This window comes from Giraffa tippelskirchi, chromosome 12, assembly GCF_054371585.1.
Source record: "Giraffa tippelskirchi isolate mGirTip1 chromosome 12, T2T-mGirTip1v1.2.pri, whole genome shotgun sequence".
Lineage (NCBI taxonomy): Eukaryota > Metazoa > Chordata > Mammalia > Artiodactyla > Giraffidae > Giraffa > Giraffa tippelskirchi.
Window position 1 is genome coordinate 92,383,531 of NC_137286.1, and position 19,095 is coordinate 92,402,625.

At 40.8% G+C, this 19,095-nt stretch overlaps 1 protein-coding gene across 20 annotated transcripts in view; it reads left to right on the forward strand.

Annotated features, from left to right (window-relative positions):
- Nucleotides 1-19,095, forward strand: part of WDFY2 (WD repeat and FYVE domain containing 2) — a 185,605-nt gene that overhangs the window by 68,031 nt on the left and 98,479 nt on the right. For 15 of the 20 annotated variants that reach the window (XR_014070602.1, XR_014070596.1, XR_014070605.1 and 12 more), the window contains exon 2: nt 5,216-5,283. Coding sequence is in view for 1 of the 20 variants with exons in the window: in XM_081547611.1 (XP_081403737.1) it covers nt 5,216-5,283 (68 nt within the window). In the remaining 19 variants the exon portion in view is untranslated. Of the gene's footprint in view, nt 1-5,215; nt 5,284-17,161; nt 17,424-19,095 lie in introns of those variants that run through there. The other 5 variants (XR_014070608.1, XR_014070607.1, XR_014070609.1 and 2 more) reach the window with 2 other exon arrangements.

Here is a 19,095-nt window from a genome sequence, read left to right on the forward strand (position 1 = left end):
GTTTATCTCAGATTGAGACTTGAACCTGGCCAAAACCCACAGTCTTCCAACTGAGATCACTCACCTGGTTTAAGGAGATAATGAAGCTCAGGTCCTTGATGTCTCATTGCAGAAAGAATTCAGTGGGAGAGACGAAGTGATAGGTAAGAAGTGGATTTATGTAGAGAGAAACACACTCTACAGACAGTATGGGCCATCTCAGAAGGCAAGAGTGGCCTCGAAATATGGTGTGGTTAGCTTTTATGGGCTGAGTGATTTCATCGACTAATGAATGGGAGGGTTATTCCAACTGTTTTGGGGAAGGGGTGAAGATTTCCAGGAGTTGGGCCACTGCTTACTTTTTGGTTTTTGATGATTGGCCTCGAAACTGTCATGATGCCTGTGGGTATGTCATTCAGCGGGGTTACGTGTTACAATGAGCACGCTATACTGAGGACCTAGGTCTAGTGGAAGTCAACTCTTCCCCAAATCTAATCAGTTTCTGTCATGTCCTCAGGGTATGTCATTCTGTTAAAGGTTATGAGCTACCTCCTTCCCTCCTGTTTCATTAATAATCATACCCACCTCTAGAGATTCCCTTGGACAACAAGATCAAACCAGTCAATCCTAAAGGAGATTAGCCCTGAATATTAACTAGAAGAGCAACTAAAGAGCCTCTTGATGAAAGTGAAAGAGGAGAGTGAAAAAGTTGGCTTAAAACTCAACATTCAGAAAACTAAGATCATGGCATCTGGTCCCATCACTCCATGGCAAATAGACGGGAAAACAGTGAGAGACTTTGTTTTTTTGGGCTCCAAAATCACTGTAGATGGTGACTGCAGCCGTGAAATTAAAAGATGCTTACTCCTTGGAAGAAAAGCTATGACCAACCTAGACAGCATTTTAAAAAGCACAGACATTACTTTGCCAACAAAAGTCCGTCTAGTCAAAGCTATGGTTTTTCCAGTAGTCATGTATGGATGTGAGAGTTTGACTATAAAGAAAGCTCAGCACCAAAGAATTGATGCTTTTGAACTGTGGTGTTGGAGAAGACTCTTGAGAGTCCCTTGGACTGCAAGGAGCTCTAACCAGTCCATCCTAAAGGAGATCAGTCCTGTGTGTTCATTGGAAGGACTGACGCTAAAGCTGAAACTCTAATACTTTGGCCACCTGATGTGAAGAACTGACTCATTTGAAAAGACCCTGATGCTGGGAAGGATTGACGGTGGGAAGTGAAAGGGACGACAGAGGATGAGATGATTGGATGGCATCACAGACTCAATGGACATAAGTTTGAGTAAACTCTGGGAGTTGGTGATGGACAGGAAGTCCTGGCATGCTGTGGTCCATGGGGTCGCAAAGAGTCAGACATGACTGAGTGACTGAACTGAACTGATTCACTGGCAGGACTGATGCTGAAGCTGAAGCTCCAGTACTTTGGCCACCTGATGCAAATAGTGGACTTATTAGAAAAGACCCCGGTGCTGGGATAGGTTGAGGGCAGGAGGAGAAGGGGACGACAGAGAATGAGATGGTTGGATGGCATCACCGACTCAATGGACATGAGTTTGAGCAAACTCTGGGAGATAATGAAGGACAGGGAAGCCTGGCGTGCTGCAGTCCATGGGATCTCAGAATTAGCCACAACTGAGTGACCGAACAACCAAGAAATGTATCAGAATAACCAGCTTGTTGGGGATCTGGATGCCGGATTCCTTTATAGAACCAGAGAGAGAAGTGGTGCGGAACTAACATCAAGAGGCAGAATAGAGAGGGAGAGTCAGTGAGGAAGTAAAGTAAAAAGGGCCACTGGTTTTTCAAAACATCTCTGAGAATGGCCAGCCTTTGTAAGGGGTGTGTTAATCTCTTCTTTTCACAGGTGGACAGGGTCAGATTATCTTCCTGTGAGCTTATCAAAGGCACTTTAGTCAAACACTTAGGCAGAGGGGCAGGGTCCTCTGAGGCAGGCTGTTGCCTATAATAACAACAGCAACAAAAAGCAAGTCAAAGAAACAGTTCCATCGTGGAGTCAGAATTGGTTCTTCTCTGCAACATAACCATCGGACAGCCTGGGAATTCCCCTCATACTTATTTTCTAATGAGGGAATCAAATTGTGATTGAGCAGGACCCTATGGGGCCTTCCCAGGACAGAACCCTGTCCTGTATCCTCTGCTTTGGTTCCTCTCTGAAATACTTCGATAATAGTATCTGATACATACATCCTGAGGTTTTTTTTTTATAGATGTGAAAACCCCCACCAAATGGAAGATGTTACCTGCTTGATGGCCATGAGCTCATAACCCACATAGCCACATTCTATATACATAATGGTTGGGCATCTACTAACCCCAAACTCCCAGTCTACCCCTCCCTTACTCCCCCTCCGCCTTGGCAAACACAAGTCTAGAAACTGAGTATTTTAAATATTATAATGTGGTAACTGAAAGTCACAGTCCCCCTCCTTTCTAGAGATTGCTGTTGTTCCTTGTTGAATGGTGCAGTTGTCTGTTTAGTGACTTTTCCCAGCTCTTTCTGCAAAGACTGTATTTCTTGTTGTATGTGGTCATTGAAGTTTCTGTTCTTCTATCTCTGAGGTCAACCAGTGATTTCATTAAGGAGAAAAAAAGGTCTTCCTTCCCTTGACATTCTTTTAGCAGACACTGCCCAGGAAGCCCTTCAGACCTAGAGGTCTGAGAGAAAGGCCAATTTCTTCTCTCCTCCCTCAGTGAACCGCTTGGCAAATCAAAACACACATCCCCCAAATTTGAAGGACAGGGTTCCATCACCCTGGTACCTGCAAGCTACCCTGTGAACACGAGCCACAGTCCCCACAGCTGCCTGCTATGTGAATGGGGCATGCATGATGGTAGCTGCAAGTAAGGTGTGACATTTGCTGCCACAAACCTGCTTCTTCGTCAGGCATTCCCATGGATGCTGCAAGTGTCTAACTAGACTTTAGAATTCTGAGACAGTGATTCTGACAGTTCTCCCCAGCTCCATAATTGATTTGGTACAGGGACTGATTGTTGGAACTTCCTGTTCTGCCATTTTCCATCATGTCACTCTTTCATTTATTCTTGTGAGATAAGAGTCTCCATATTAAAATGTATTGGTGTAGATTATAAAAAGAATTTAAGTGAAGGCTGATTAGGTGTACAAATAATGTATGTATTGAATTATTTCTTAGGAATTATTTTCCATTACACCTGTCCATCTCACAAATTGGCTGGTTGACTGAAAAGATGGAATTTTACAAGTATATGTAGTGGTGTCATGATATATCGCTACATCATATCTTGTGGCTATACAGAGAAAAAGGCACATCTTTTTTGTGTCTGTGGTTAGTCTTTTCCTCCTGTTGGGTGACCCACTGATTAACTGGGGAAGAAATCCAATACAGTTTAAAACTTAGTCTAAGGTAATGACTTAAATAGTCTATTTAGATATTGTCCAGTTCTCTCTGAGATCAAAATGCTCAGTGTCTGGGGTGGTTTAAGGGTATGGGGTGAGGGTTGTGGTGTATATGATCTCCTGGCAGCCATGGGGCACCGTTCATTCCCCTTGGTTTGATGTTGGCTACTTCCTCTGGTCTCTGGGGCAAAGTCCCTTTACCTCCTAGTTGTGTTGACCTTGTGAGTGGGTGCTGGTGTAATTTGTAGTAGGGCCTTTCTGGTTGATAAGAACCTAACAGTATCCCCTGATAGCTTCATTTTCTCTTAGACTCCTCCTCTCCAAGCTCTCCTAGACGTCTTGTTCAGTCACTCAGTTGTGTCCAACTCTTTGTGACCCCATAGACTGCAACATGCCAGGCTTCCCGGTCCTTCACAATCTCCTGGAGTTTGCTCAAACTCATGTCCATTGAGTTGATGGTGCCAGCCAACTGTCTCGTCCTCTGTCCTGGACGTCTACCACGTGTCCATCTGGCGTGGACCCTCATCCCCCACCTTGTTGCAGGATTACCCTGTTCCCTGGTGGGTTCCACAGTCAGTCCTCTAGCTCAGTAATCTGAGTCTCAGAGTTTTATCATTGCTTGACTGTGTTTGGAAAAACCCTCTCTTGAGACAATGGCCTAGCCTGTAAAACTGAATTTACTAGTAATCCTTCTTTGTGTGTCAGATGTTGCATATTGCTTCATCTTATCTCTTCCTGTGTTCTTCCCTAGTAAATCCCAATTACTGCCCAGGGAGATGAATGCTTCCAGCAGACTAGGGCAAAGGCCATATACTCCAAGAGCAAAACAACTACAAGAATAATTTTCGAACACTGTCACATGTGGGTATATAAATACATATGAGGATAAAATCTAATCATCCTTAAATATTTAATTATAACACAGTCATGTAATTCTAAATATATGCAGCCTTAAATTTAAGGAATATAGTATTTTTAGAAAAGCATAAGTGGTGTGTATGTGCACATGTATATAATGTGTGTGTGTGTGTCTGTGTGTATGTATATATATATATAGTTAAGATCTATATTCATGTGTTGTATAGAGATATGTTATAAACAAACATATGCTATACATATTTATATGTAATATATATTATTTAATTATAGCAATATGACTATGTCATGTACACACAGAGTTGACCCTTGAACAATACAGAGATTAGAGGCGTTGATTCTCTGTGCAGTTTAGAGTCTGCATATAGGGCTTCCCTGGTGTCTCAGTGGTAAAAGAATCCACCTGCCAATGCAGGAGACACAGGTTCAATCCCTCATTCGGGATTATCCCGCATGCCTTGGAGCAGCTAAGCCCTGTGCACCCTAACTATTGAGCGTGTGCTCTAGAGCCCGGGAACCACAGCTTCTGAAGCCAACGTGCCCTAGAGCCCATGTTCCACAACAAGAGAAGCCACCACAGTGCGAAGCCTGCGCACTGCAACGAAGAGTAGCCCCCACTCATTGCAACTGGAGAAAAGCCCACACAGCAACGAAGACCCAGCACAGCCATAAAAAAATAAATAGATAAAATTATATTAAAAAAATAGAATCTGCACATGACTTTATAGTTGGCTTTCTGTATCTGTGGTTCCACATCTGCAGAGTCAACCATTTGTGGCTTGTGTAGTACTGTAGTGCATATCTGATGAAAAACAATCCACGTGTAAGTAGGCCCGTATAGTTCAAACCTATGTTGTTGAGGGTCCGCTGTATATATATTTAAGACCTTCTATCAACTTTCCCATGACCAAAAATAGTGTGATTTAACACCCATTTCTTTTGTTGCAGGACTGTTCGTGTGTGGTTAAAGAGAGACAGTGGACAGTACTGGCCAAGCATATACCATGTGATGCCTTGTAAGTATCTGGATCTCTGTCTTTAAGAATCAGACGTGAACCCTAACTCCCCTTCCTTCCCAGATTGCCTGCTCTGTATTCTCTTGAGTAGAGATGCATGAGGGTTGGGATTATCATTATAATGGAAAGGACCGTATTATATCATTTTAGCTCTCTATGTAAAATGAGAAAATTGTTTTGAAACTGACTGTATATTCACGGTTTCTGAGTAAGATTAATGGAAGGACTTCAATACCTAGGCTCCCTGATTACAGTTGTCTTCCTCTCATTTCCAACTTTTTGTTTAACTTTTTTGTAAAGTAGTTCCTTAGACAATTCAAAATTTTGTCCAGTGATTACATTTGTGAAGTAAATTTGTTCTTACATTATTGTTCTATTATTTGTTCAAATTCAGGACATTCAGCATTGAACATTCAGCTCTCAAATGGATTTGCTGTGGATTGAAATGTTCTAATTAGAAGTCTGTCTCATTTCCCCAAAAGCTTCTATGAGAAATATGCCCTTGCACTGATAAATAGTGAATCTTTCAAATATACTTTTTAAAAAAGATGACTAATTCTTAGATTCTTGAACTGGCAGCAGTTCCCCTGCAGGGAGAGAGCTGCTGCCCGCGCCCCCCAGCCCCCTCCCCAGATAGGAAATTTCTTTATAGTCTATGGTTTTATCAAAATTAATGAAGTTTGGATATCTTATTCTGTATTTATTTTAGTGTAAAGTAATTATTTGAATTCATTGTCAGTCATATTATTGAACATTTCTCTTACTCCCCTTCCTGCAAATCTTAATTGAAATTGACATACTAGAAAAATGCCCTAGGTTTGTCGTTTGGGTTTCTGTACCCTCTGGCTTCCTGCAATGTGCACCTCTTCCCTTGATACCAGTATCCCAGTTTGAGTAATATATGCCACGACATACAACCCAGAAAAATTCATGCTGCACTATAGATGTGCTTAAGCTTATGCCTCTGGCAAAAAGAAGGTTTTTAATAACTTGAGCAACAATTTTGCGTGTTTACGAACAAATACATTATTAAGGATGTAATGGATTTCTGTGATTTCAAATTTATCTTTGAGGTTTGCAGTTCTTTAGAATTGTAGAGAATAGATGATAACCATGTAGTTGAACCAAGTATCCCACTCTACATTAACGAAAAAGAAACTTATAATTCAATATAGTAAGTCCCCTAGATGCAAACGAGTTCCATCCTGAGACCGCGTTCTCATAAGTCCAGCAAAGTTAGCCTAGGTACCCAACAAACACAATCGGCTACATAGTACTGTACTGTAATAGGTTTAATACTTTTCACACAAATAATACATAAAAAGCAAACAAACACAAAAAATAAACACTTTTAATCTTACGGTACAGTACCTTGTAAAGTATAACAGGATAGTATGACAGCTGGCATAGGGGGACATGTTCGCATCTTTGAAAATTGGCAACTTGAAGGTTTCGTGTGTAGGGAACTTACTGTGCTTAGATCCTCACCTTACTGGTTGTACCTCCAGCAGACGCCATTGCACAGCAAAGACCCAAGGTGAACTTTCTTCTCAAGTCTTGGCAGTGATGAGGGCCTAGGTAAATGGAAAAGGAAAGGAATTCTATGATTGATTTTGTTTTTTTCCTTATTTTTAAGTGGTATAACCAGTCTTACCTACGGCCTTTTTCATCTCACTTGACGTAATATCCAGCCGGATGAGCTGGGGAAATTCTGTAGTCCAGCAAGTTGAAGTTGACCCCAGAGTCCTGTCATTTCCCTGTGACTATGAAGACAGGAGAGGCCAGCATGGGCAGAGTGACAAGGGCTTGGGGGTGGCGCTGAATGAATCTCTTTGAGATGGGTGTTGATAGGAACCTCATGAAGATGCAGGATCCTAAACAGTTGCTTACCAACCACCCCCACTCCCCAATACACACATCCATATACATCTGATGTCATTCTCTGCTGCTAAGTCGCTTCAGTCGTGTCCGACTCTGTGCAACCCCATAGACGGCAGCCCACCAGGCTCCCCCGTCCCTGGGATTCTCCAGGCAAGAACACTGGAGTGGGTTGCCATTTCCTTCTCCAATGCATGAAAGTGAAAAGTGAAAGTGAAGTCGCTCAATCGTGTCCGACTCTTAGTGACCCCATGGACTGCAGCCTACGAGGCTCCTCCGTCCATGGGATTTTCCAGGCAAGAGTACTGGAGTGGGGTGCCATTGCCTTCTCCGGATGTCATTCTCTAATGTTCTCTTTATTCAAATACCACTGAGGATACAGAGAAGCTTCAAGTGACACGTTTATCCTTTAGTAAGCTGTATCCGTGAATGACTAAAGAAAGATGCTATAGCTCTTGCATTCTACACAGGTGCTCAGTAAAGAAGTACTTATTGAAGACTTGAATCTGTTAGTAAAGATGAGTTTCCCTGAGAATATTATCATACATTTTCCTAAGTGACCAAATGTGATCTTTGAGAAGAATGACCCTCTAATTATTTTGCCTGTGACTGTCTATGAAAGGGAGTAAAGAAGGGATTACTTTGCTATCAACATGTGGTCTGTGGACTGGCAGCATCAAGGTCATCTGAGAACTTACTAGAAATGCAAATACTGGGCTCCACCTGAGATCTACTGAATCAGAATCTGCATTTTAAAAGATCCCAAGGTGATTTGAATGCCTTTCATATTTTGAGGTTGCCTTTTGGCATTCTCTCCAACATGCAGGAAATGGTTTTTCCAGTAGTCATGTGCAGGTGTGAGAGTTGGGCCATAAAGAAGGCCGAACGCCAAAGAATTGATGCTTTCTAATTGTGGTGCTGGAGAAGACTCTTGAGAGTCCCTTGGACAGCAAGGAGATCAAACCAATCAATCCTAAAGGAAATCAACCCTGAATATTCATTGGAAGGACTGATGCTGAAGCTGAAGAATACTTTGGCCACCTGATGCGAAGAGCCAACTCACTGGAAAAGACCTTGATACTGGGAAAGATTGAGGGCAGGAGAAGAAGGGGGTGACAATGGATGAGATGGTTAAATAGCATCACTGACTCAATGGTCACCGACTGAGTTTGAACAACCTCCAGGAGATAGTGAAGGACAGGAGAGCCTGGCGTGTTGCAGTCCATGGGGTCACAAAGAGTTGGACAGCTTAGTGACTTAACAACCAACATGCTGATCTATTTACATATGTTTATATGAACACATGTGAAGCTCATGCCTGTACAGTGTTGATTTGTAAATACATAGATGTAAGTACACATTCTAGTTGATAAGATATTCACTGCGCACTGACTACAGGCCATCAAGCTAGATGCCAGAAGATGCAGGTGAACAGCGGGTGAATGGTCAGGATAATTTCCATAATCTTTCATTGTTGGACGGTTCCATCTATCGTGGAGGGTGAAAAGAACAGAAGGCTGTGTTCTTCACAGTTGATTGGAAATTGGCTTTTATATTAGGGATCATATGCATTCAGATAACAAAGGAACTGATCTCTGAGCAAGATATTTTGTTTACCTTAAGAGAGGCAGAATTTTATTGCATAAGGAAATAGGCTACATTTTCATGTAATTTAGAATGTATTCATTTATTGAATTTTCATATATATACATATATTTTGTAGTCCTTTCTGTTGGAAGGTGTTTTGTTAAGAGGTTACTCAATATTGTCCTTAAATAAGGGGTATGTGGTATTAGTTACAAAGGGGCTTCCCTGGTGGCTCAGATGGTGAAGCGTCTGCCTACAATGCGGGAGACCTGGGTTTGATCCCTGGGTTGGGAAGATCCCCTAGAGAAGGAAACGGCAACCCACTCCTGTACTCTTGCCTGGAAAATCCCATGGATGGAGGAGCCTGGTAGGCTACAGTCCATGAGGTCGCAAAGGGTCGGACACTTCACTCACTAAGTGGAAAACTACAGTTTACTAGAGGCTATAATATGGACACCACAAGGCAAATATGACCATATTGTGTGTTTATAGTCGTACAAAAAAAGTAGTATTCCAAATCCAGAAAAAAACAGAGGTAATATCTTGTACGTGCAATATATGATGTATTTGCTTACTTTGTCCATTAAAATACCTTTAAAAAAAGTTGAACTCATAGAAACAGAGAGTAGAAAAGTGGTTGCCAGGGGCAAAGAGGTAGCAAATGTAAGTTCAGTTATAGGATGTGTGAAATCTGGGGATCTAGTGTATAACATAGGGACCTACAGTTGATAACATGTATTGGAAGATTGAAATTCGCTGAGAGAGTACAACTTAAATGTCCTTAACCCCCCCCAAAAAAAGAATTAAATATGTGAGATGAATTAAAAATGTGTTAATTTGATGGCAGGAATCCTTTCACAACATAACAACTCATCACTTCGTAAGCTTCAAATACCTTATAATTTTATTTGAAAATTATACCTCAATAAAGTTGGAAACAAATAAAGTCACGGAACCCGAAATATCAAACACTGAAAAGAAAAAAAGCCCTTTTAATGTGGTGTTTGTCACATTCTGAGTAGGATAGTAACATTTTGTAGCATTGAGAAGTATTTGGAGTTGATTGCAGAGAAGGGAGCAGAAGACAATAGATGAGCAAGAATGAATACTGAGTGAGGGCCAAGTTTGAGGGCAAGGAGTGAGCCTGAAAGGCAGAGTGTGATAAGACTGCATGAACTTCAGAGAGTGGCAGGTGAGAGAAAGATGAGGAGCAGACACATCGTAATCAAAAACCCAACCGCTGCTTTGGAGGTATCCTCATACCCTGTCTTTTCTGAGACGCTCCCACTTCCCTGGGCTTCCTTGGAGGCTCAGTGGTAAAGTATCCACCTGCCAGTGCAGGAGACTCAGGTTCAATCCCTGGTTCGGGAAGAGCCCCTGGAGAAGGGAATGACACTCCACTCCAGTTTTCTTGCCTGGACAATCCCATGGACAGAGGAGCCTGGTAGGCTATAGTCAATAGAGTCGCAAAGATCACCACTTGCTTCCTCTCCAGGAGGGATCTAGGAGAAACCAGATTTGCCTGGTTAAGGCTGTTTGCCCTTGAGCCAGTCCAGTTTTCCCAGGAATTTATAGGATTTGGAGTAGGAAATGCTAATCTTAACCTAGGCTGGTCCCTTGAGCTGGGAACACAGAAATCCAACAGCTGTGTGGCATTTGTGTGCATAAAGAGACAGTGAAAGCTGATCCTCTTAGAAGGAAGTGTGAATCAATTGGCTCCAGAGGGAGAGAAGCCTGAGCAAGTGATGCCTTAAGGTTTTCTTCATGCTCTGAACCCTCCAGCTTGGCTCTGATTCTGCCCTTGAGTTCATGAGGTACCCTCTCTCTTACTGCCATATGTCTATTTGCACTTAAGTCCATGCAGTGGGTTCCTGCTGCTTGTCACTGCAAGTACCTGACTCAGCCTCACCCTGAGTATACACCTCCCAATTCCTGTCTTTTCACTTTCTCCTGCATCTCTCTGATCTTCAAAGAGAAAAGACTGAGCCACACAGTCCAGTAGGTCCCTACTGGTGCCTCTGAGGTGTTGAGCTGAAAACAGTATGGGAAAAGTGAGGGCAAGTAAAGGTGAAAAGCAGAAAGAAACATCCTGTTTAATTTCTTTGGACAGTGCATTCAACAATTTTTAAATGTTTCTACCATACTGAACACTGTGCAGTGTGCTAAGAATAAGGTGTTTATTAATTTTTTTAAATTTTGTTTTGACCACGCTCTGTGGCATGTGGGATCTTAGTTCCCCGACCAGGGTTTGAACCCGTGTCTCCTGCATTGAGAGCATGGAGTCATAACCACTGGACCACCAGATGATTCCTATCTTCATGGTGTGTACAGTTGGATGGGGGAGGCAGACCTAAAATGAGTACCACGGTACATGGTGAGTTTTAACAGGAAAAGTAGGTGTAATGGGCACATGGTCACAAGAGGCCCCTGAGAAAGTTCCATTTTATTTTTTTAGCATTTATTTATTTTTGTTTTTGGCTATGTTGGGTCTTTGTTGCAATGCACAGGCTCTTCGTTGAGGCTCACGGGCTCTCTCTAGTTGCAGTGAATGGGGTCTGTTCTCTAGTTGCAGTGCACAGGCTTCTCATTGCTATGGCTTCTCTTGTTATGGAGTCCGGGCTCTAGGTGTGTGGACTTCAGTACTTGTGGCATGAGGGCTCAGTAGCTGCAGTTCCCAGGCTCTAGACGGTGGGCTCAGTACTTATGGTGCATGGGCTTAGTTGCTCCATGTCATGTGGTATCTTCCCGGACCAGGAATCGAATCCCATGTCCCCTGCATTGGCAGCCAGATTCTTAACCACTGGACCATCAGGGAAATCTGGAAGATCTATTTTAAACCCTGCTATCTATAAAGAATTTGGGGTGACTGATGACTTGTTTTTTAGTTTCTTCTAAGCTGATGTTTATGGATGAGTGAGAAATAAAAGTATATCCTTATCAAATATTCTTTCAAAAATAGTATCTTCCTGACATTATCTCACGTGGTAGCTGGAAAGTAGCCTACCATGACAAGACCAAGTTATAGTCTGCCCAGCTGGGACCTGCCTGACCTTGAATACCAGGGCGGAACCTTCCTGAGGGTACAGAGTTAAGGTTTTAGTTACAGCCGTAAATGTGACTATTTGTTCCAGGCTTCTAATAGATACCATTTCAACCACTGTATTTGCATCTTATTACAGAGGGAAAAAAACAAACAGGCAAACATGAAAAGCACAGGCATTCCTGTTTTCATGGTTGAGTTATTTTAGATTTACTTTACCAGCTAGCTTTGCTATTCATGGGGTCAGACAAAGGAGTAGAGGAGAGAGAGTGCAGGCAGGAGCCAGGGTGACAGGTGTTTGAGATTTTTCTTACTCTGCAGAGTTAGGTATCACGTCTGGACCTTTCTTGCCAACACTTCCCCTACGGAGAAAAATTAAAACCACTTGGCTGCCAAAGGTGTAGTGAATAGGAGTTTAAGAGGGCCAGAGTCTCAGGCCCGAGTTGAGGATCGGGCAATTGGAAAACCTCTGTGGATTCTCACTGCCAGGACAGACAGATGGAACTTACTTTGGCTCCTAAGTGTTTATGCGTTTGTCCCCGAAGCGGAACAGAAGATGGCTCTTCAAAGGTAACTACAAATAAGAGGCACACCTAATAAATAAAATGACCATTTTGTAGGATTTTCCGCTCTCTGCCTTGAAAATCCCACCTGGTGGGACGGCATTTGCCCAGGCTGAGGCTGTGGTTGGGCCCCTTCAGTTTTCCCACCAGTGTGGCCACTTGACCATTTGCTCAGCTAACTTTTCAAGTGTAGGAACTCTACTCAGTGAAGTAAGTCAGACAGAGAAAGATGAAGACCGTGTGATTTCCTTCTTGTGGAATATGAAGCACCAACAAATAAAATAAATGAACAAACTGAATAAAAATAAATACATAGATAACAGTGAGAACAGATGAGTGGTTACCAGAGGGGAGGCAAAATGTGTAAAGGGGGTCAAATGCATGGTGACAGGTGGAAACTAAGTTTTTGGTGGTGAGCACACTGTAGCAAGTGTAGAAATATTGGGGTGGCCAAAAAGTTTGTTTAGGTTTTTCCATAACATCTTACATCACCCAATGTAATGTTGTGAAATATATATAATGTTATAAACCGATGTTAACCTCAATAAAAATGAATCTAAAATTTTTAAAACTTTAAAATTTAAGTAAACAAGTAAATAATAGTTAAACAATAAAGTGTAGGAACTCTAGTCCTCACTAAAAAACTTCGTTTTGAACTGTCTGCTTTTCCAGTTTTATTTATTTGTTTCTTCATCAGCCTGGTTGAAAGAAAGGCTGTTTATTATTTGTGATGGGTAGTATGAAGGATATATATGCAGTCGATTATTCATCTGTATTGTGAGAGTTTCTGCTTCGTGTAATCCTTCTGCAGAAATGCCTACATTCATTGGGTTCTCAACTCATACTGCTGTGTGTATACATGAAATGTTTTATCTGTCTTTTTAAACAAAATTTTATTGGAGTCTAGTTGATTATTTTGTGTCAGTTTCAGGTATACACCCAAGTGAATCTGTTACACAAATACATATATCCAGTCTTTTTTAGATTCTTTTCCCATATAGGCCATTGCAGAGTACAGAGTAGAGTTCCCTGTGCTATGCAGTAGGTCCTTATTAGCTATCTGTTTTATATATATAGTGGTGTGTATATGTTAATCCCAGTCTCCCAGTTTATCCCTCCCCACTCCCCCCACCACCCCCAGTAACCAGAAGTTTGTTTTCTACATCTGTGTTTCTATTCTGTTTTGTAGATAAGTTCATTTGTACCCCTTTTTGTTTTACATATAAGTGATATCATAGATACTTGTCTTTCTTTGTCTATTACTTTACTCAGTGTGACAATCTCTAGGTCCATCCAAGTTGCTGCAAATGGCATTATTTCATTCTCTTTTATGGCTGAGTAATATTCCATCGTATATATGCACCACATCTTCTTTAGCCATTCCTCGGCTGATGGACATTTAGGTTGCTTCCATGTCCCGGCTGTTGTAAGTCGTGCTGCCATGAACATTTATCTGCCACCATGCTCAGCACCCCTTTGAAGAAACACTAAGGAAAATGACTTTTCAGGTAGGAGAGCCAGAAACCCTTGGCTTTCTCTAAGGCAGAACTTCTCATCCTGTGTGCTACAGCATCCTGGGATGATCCAAATGGATTCCAGGCCCTGCGAACTGATCTGTTTAGTTGGGCAGGAGCAATGAAGTCGTAGGGGCCCGAGGAGTCTCTTCCATTTCCTCCAGGTTGTTTTGCTCACTAAGTTTCTGTGTGATTCATGAGGCGAAAAAGGTTAGGAGGAGCAACTCGATGGGCCTGGTACATAGTCCTTATGGGTAAGGCGAAACATGGGCTCTGTTATATTCCCAACATTTTCCTCAGTCAAGACTTTTTGCTTATTTCTATCCTTTGTTTTCTTTTTTTTTTTCGTATCTGCTTTTAAAGCCATTTTCAATTCTTTGTGAAATAAGGTAGGGAATGCGTTGAGTAAGTTGTCTTAGTTAAGACAAATGAGAGATGCAGTTTGAGCATACTGTTTGCATTAAATTCTGATAAAGATGAATTGTTTAATATTGGAGTGTTCACCATCGCTCGTAGGGTACACTTGTGCCTGGGTGGGAAACTGGAATTTGATTTTCATTTTTGCTACCAGTTTGCTGACTCACTTCGGGCAAGTCCTGTCATTTTCTCTGCTCTGAACCTCACAGATAAACTGTCCGTTTTCTGTTTCTCAGATTTGCAGAAATATTTTGGTTATATGTCAAGTAAATATTTGTAAATTATTTTCAGGTTCTTGGTGTTTAGCAATATACACTCTCTTTGCTCATCTTAACCCAGAGGGATTTAGGAAAGATTGGCTGATTTGTGAGGTTGTAGTTGGATTGATGTCCCATCTGTTGGAATTGTAGTCTTAGAGCAGCTTGAAATTGAGGATTTAGAAAATTAAAGTGATTAATGTGTTCATATTGATGTACTTATATTTGGGATGGAAATGAGTTAGTTTGTAATTTTCCCATTGGTGAGGTCCAGGGCTTAGGACAGTGGAGGTGGTTTGTGCTCTGTCCCACCCTTTCTGCTGGGTTTATTGGAGTTTTGGGGGAAATTCATGTGGGAAGATGAATGACTGAAAGTTATTTAAAACAATGAATTTGGTATTTCTGTTTTCATAAGATAGTGCTTGCTTGGGTGGGTTTTAAACAACATGTTTAATTCAGTTGAGGAACTTTGTTGGCTGTGGGGTATGTGTATATAATTCAGAAATGCTCATCCTATTGTTTAATTCATATCTTATTTCACATAACTTCTTAGTTCCTAATTGTGACATATACTGCTCCTTTGTTGGTTTCTTTTTGGTATAAGTTGTATTATAGAACCATGTGTAGAAAATGACTTGTTTTTACTATTGACATTTTCCAAAATAATAATGTGATCTGATCTTTTGATTTTCTGTTTACTAAGAAGAAAAAGTGCCCAAGGAAGTTTGATATTTCACAGAATTGAAGGAGAACAGATTATCCAAACTAAAGATAAAAGATATTAATTAATCTGAATGATTATAACATTTATTTAGCATACTCTGATTTTCATCTGACAGAGTAATTTAAAGCTTCCTATAGTCAGATCACTTTACTGTCACTTAAAACTTGTCTGGGAGAAAAAGGGACCACTACCCATTCACTGTCATTTTGCTGATGTTACTCAGACTAAATTAAAGCAAAACCAAGGGTTAATTTTAGTTGAGTTCATAAAATATTTGATTTAAATGAAAAATACTTTTTCATGCTAGGCAATTAAAGTCCTAAATATAAGTGTTCTTAGTAAAGTAAAACATGGGCTGAATACTGTAAACCTAATAAATATTATTTTGTGACACACAGCTGAATGGAGTAGTGTCCGGGAATTAATTAAATCTTTGCTTTATGGTGATGGGGTTCTATTTGTATACCTCTCTAGTCAAGGCCCTCTTATCGTAGAATCCTGACATTTTGTTTGATTTTTAATTTATTTTTCATTGAAGAATAATTGCTTTACAGTATTGTTTTGGTTTCTGCCAAAGGATCCTGATATTTAACTTCACCAGGATGCCTTTAAGTACCTGAAGTTTTATTCACAGAGTACTGTTGCTTATTTAAAGTTCCCACCAGCACATCCCATGAAGATTAGTGTCTCCTGCCAAATAATGCGTTTAGCATAGTAAAGCTGTCAGAGTGATTGAAATCCACAGTTCAACCTTCATTGGAACTTGTGTTTATTTGAGTAAAGTTCAAATGATCAGCAAAGGACAGGAAATAAATTAGTCATAAAATGAAAGAATTATAGGTTTAAATAATAGAAATGAGTAAACTTTCCCCCAAATAGAAGTATTTTGAGAAGGCCTCCTCTCAACTTACCATTTTTTTAGAAAGCAAGAGCAATATTTCTTCTTAGATCATCCATGGGATAAAGATGTTAGAAATTCAACTAGCCAGTTTCTCTCTAATCCACTTAATTATTGCTTCCGTGAAGTTGACGTTGGCTTCTTGTGTTCGCTTTGCTTAGGGCTGATGCATGGTCAGCTGGTCAGTTGTGTCCAACTCTTTGTGACCTCCATGGGACTGTAGCCCACCAGGCTATCAGTCAGTATTTTACCCATGGAAAATCTCTGTTCATGGGATTTTCCAGGGAAGAATGCTGGAGTGGGTTGACATTTCCTTCTCCAGAGGATCTTCCCGACCCGGGGATCTAAGCCGCATCTTTTGCATCTCCTGCATTGGGAAGCAGATTCTTAGGAGGCAGATTCTTTACCATTAGCACAATACAGGCTCATATCCTGAGCTTTTCCCCCTTCAAATTATACGATCATTAATATAATCACCCAGACTAGGGGTTCTCTTTTCATTCTCCCTAAACTTTAAGCTGAACCCCTGCCTTAAACTACCAGATTTCATTTTTAAAAAACACTCAGTATTACAAAAGTATTTAAAGATAAGATTTTGACAGGCCACCAAGGTCTAAAGTCCCGACCCTAGTATGAGAGAGTATTATTTCCCATTACCCACAGACCTCTACAAATTTCTTTCCTATCATATTTGTACTTTTCATGGTCTTACTTCCTAAAATTTTGCCAAATATCCTTCTTTTGAGTGTCATCAGTCCGAGACTGAGCAGGGAGATGGCCAATCTTGATCAGACAACTTGGAAAATGAGACTTCTCTTGTTTCTTCATTAAAAAAAAAAAGTTAATAATTTTATTTATTTATTTATTTTTGGCTGTACTGGGTCTTACTGCTGATCAGGCTTTTCTCTAGTTTTGGTGAGTGGGGGCTACTCTCCAGTTGTGGTACTCGGACTTCTCATTGTGGTGGGGTTCTTTTGTTGCCGAGTACTAGCTCTAGGTCACACTGGCTTCAGTAGTTGTGGCATTAGGCTCAGTAGTTGCAGCTCCCGGGCTCTGGAGCACAGGCTCCATAGTTGTGGCGCATGGGCTTAGTTGACATTGGCATGTGGGACCTTCCTGGATCAGGGATCGAACCTGTGTCTCTTGCATTAGCAGGTGGATTCTTTACCACTGAGCCACCAGGGAAGCTCCTTCTCTTATTTCTAGATAAAATGTATTTCAGCCAGCCACTTTGCTTGGCTACTGGAGAACGCATGTTTAAGGTGGGCGAATAGAACAGTCTCTCAGCCAAGTTCATCTCTGACCTGAACTTTCAGCCGTCAAAAAGACCCAATTATTTCTTCATTGACTAGCAAATTATTGGTTGTTATAGCTGAATTCTTCCTTGTGAAATATCATGTTTTTGCAACCTGGCTACAAATATTGTGTCTAAATCATTTTTTGTTTGTTTCCTCCCTTATTTTTCCTTCTGCAGGATTCCCTTGACCATGTGGTCATAATTATGATTTTACTGTGTCTTATTATGCTTCCCCAGACAGTTTTGCCCTTTGATATTTTTTTGCATGGATGAATAGGGGCTTACTGTATATGGGCCATAGCACTAGTCTTTCAGAGATTGCTTTTTCAAGTAATTTCTGGTGAGTTGAAGTTAGAAGGATCTCTGTGTCAATTTATCTACTCCCTCAACCCTCAAATGGAAAGACATTTACTCTAACAACAAATGTGGGCATCGATATTTTTGTTTTTTAAGTAAGGTGGTTTTTATTTTTATTTGTTTTTAAAATTTTGGTTGCTCTGGGTCTTTGTTGCTTCTTCTGGGCTTCTCTTGTGGGGAAGGGGCTTAGTTGCCCTGTGGCATGTAGGATCCTAGTTTTTCAATCAGGAATGGACCCTGCATTGGAAGTCAGATTCTGAATCACTGGACCACCAGGGAAGTCCCAATATTCTTTCAATCCATTTCTTTCCTCCTTGGCCCTGCGTCGCCTATGGGTAACAGACCCAGGGCCTCTTCCTATGGGAATGTTATAGTCAGGAAGTGGTTTTGAAAGTCTTCACACACACACACACACACACACACACACACACACACACACACACACACACACACACACACACACACACACACACACACACACAAGGTTTTTGTAAGGTTTTTTTTTGGTGTTTTACCATAATGCCTCTTTGAAGGAATGTTTACACTTTCGGGGGCACCTGGGGGGTAATATCTCAGTCTCTGTCAATCCGCTGTTTATAGCCACATGAGTTCTATCATATGGGTTCTGCAACAACAGAACTTCTGTTAAAGCTTCTTTTACTTATTTAGGAAGGGTTTTTTTCCTTTTGCATTCTGAAGGCATTTCTTACTATCAGTATAAAGTGATGTGAACCAAGGAGGTGACACTGGGGACAAGTTTTATATTATGGCTCCTGTATATAGTTGGTGTCATAATCTATCAATTCCTTGATGACAGCTATAGTATCTTATATATCATTGCATCAAGTGTCCTGAACATAGTAAGCATTCTAAATTTTTGTTGAAGAATGACAAAAAATTTAGTGAATGGGGGTAAAATAAGGAATAAAGAAATAGTAGTGTTGATTTAAGGGTAGCTTGCACAGTATTGTGAAAAAAAAGTCTTTTAAATCGCATTCAGCGATCAGTGGGTTTTCTAATTATTACATAACCAGATAGGAACTTTCGAGTAAATCACATAGGAAATACTTTTATATGGTCAGGGAGGCAGCTAAGTGATGAGATTTTTCTTTATTATGTGTAGCCACTTGGACTGCAGTCCAATTTTGCTTCATATACTCATGCTTATATCATAATAAATTATTAGATATTTAAAATTTTTAACAAGAATACCAAAATAATAAGTAAAGACCATGTTATAGAAATACTCATGTCACTTAAACATAAGAACTGTGTTGAGT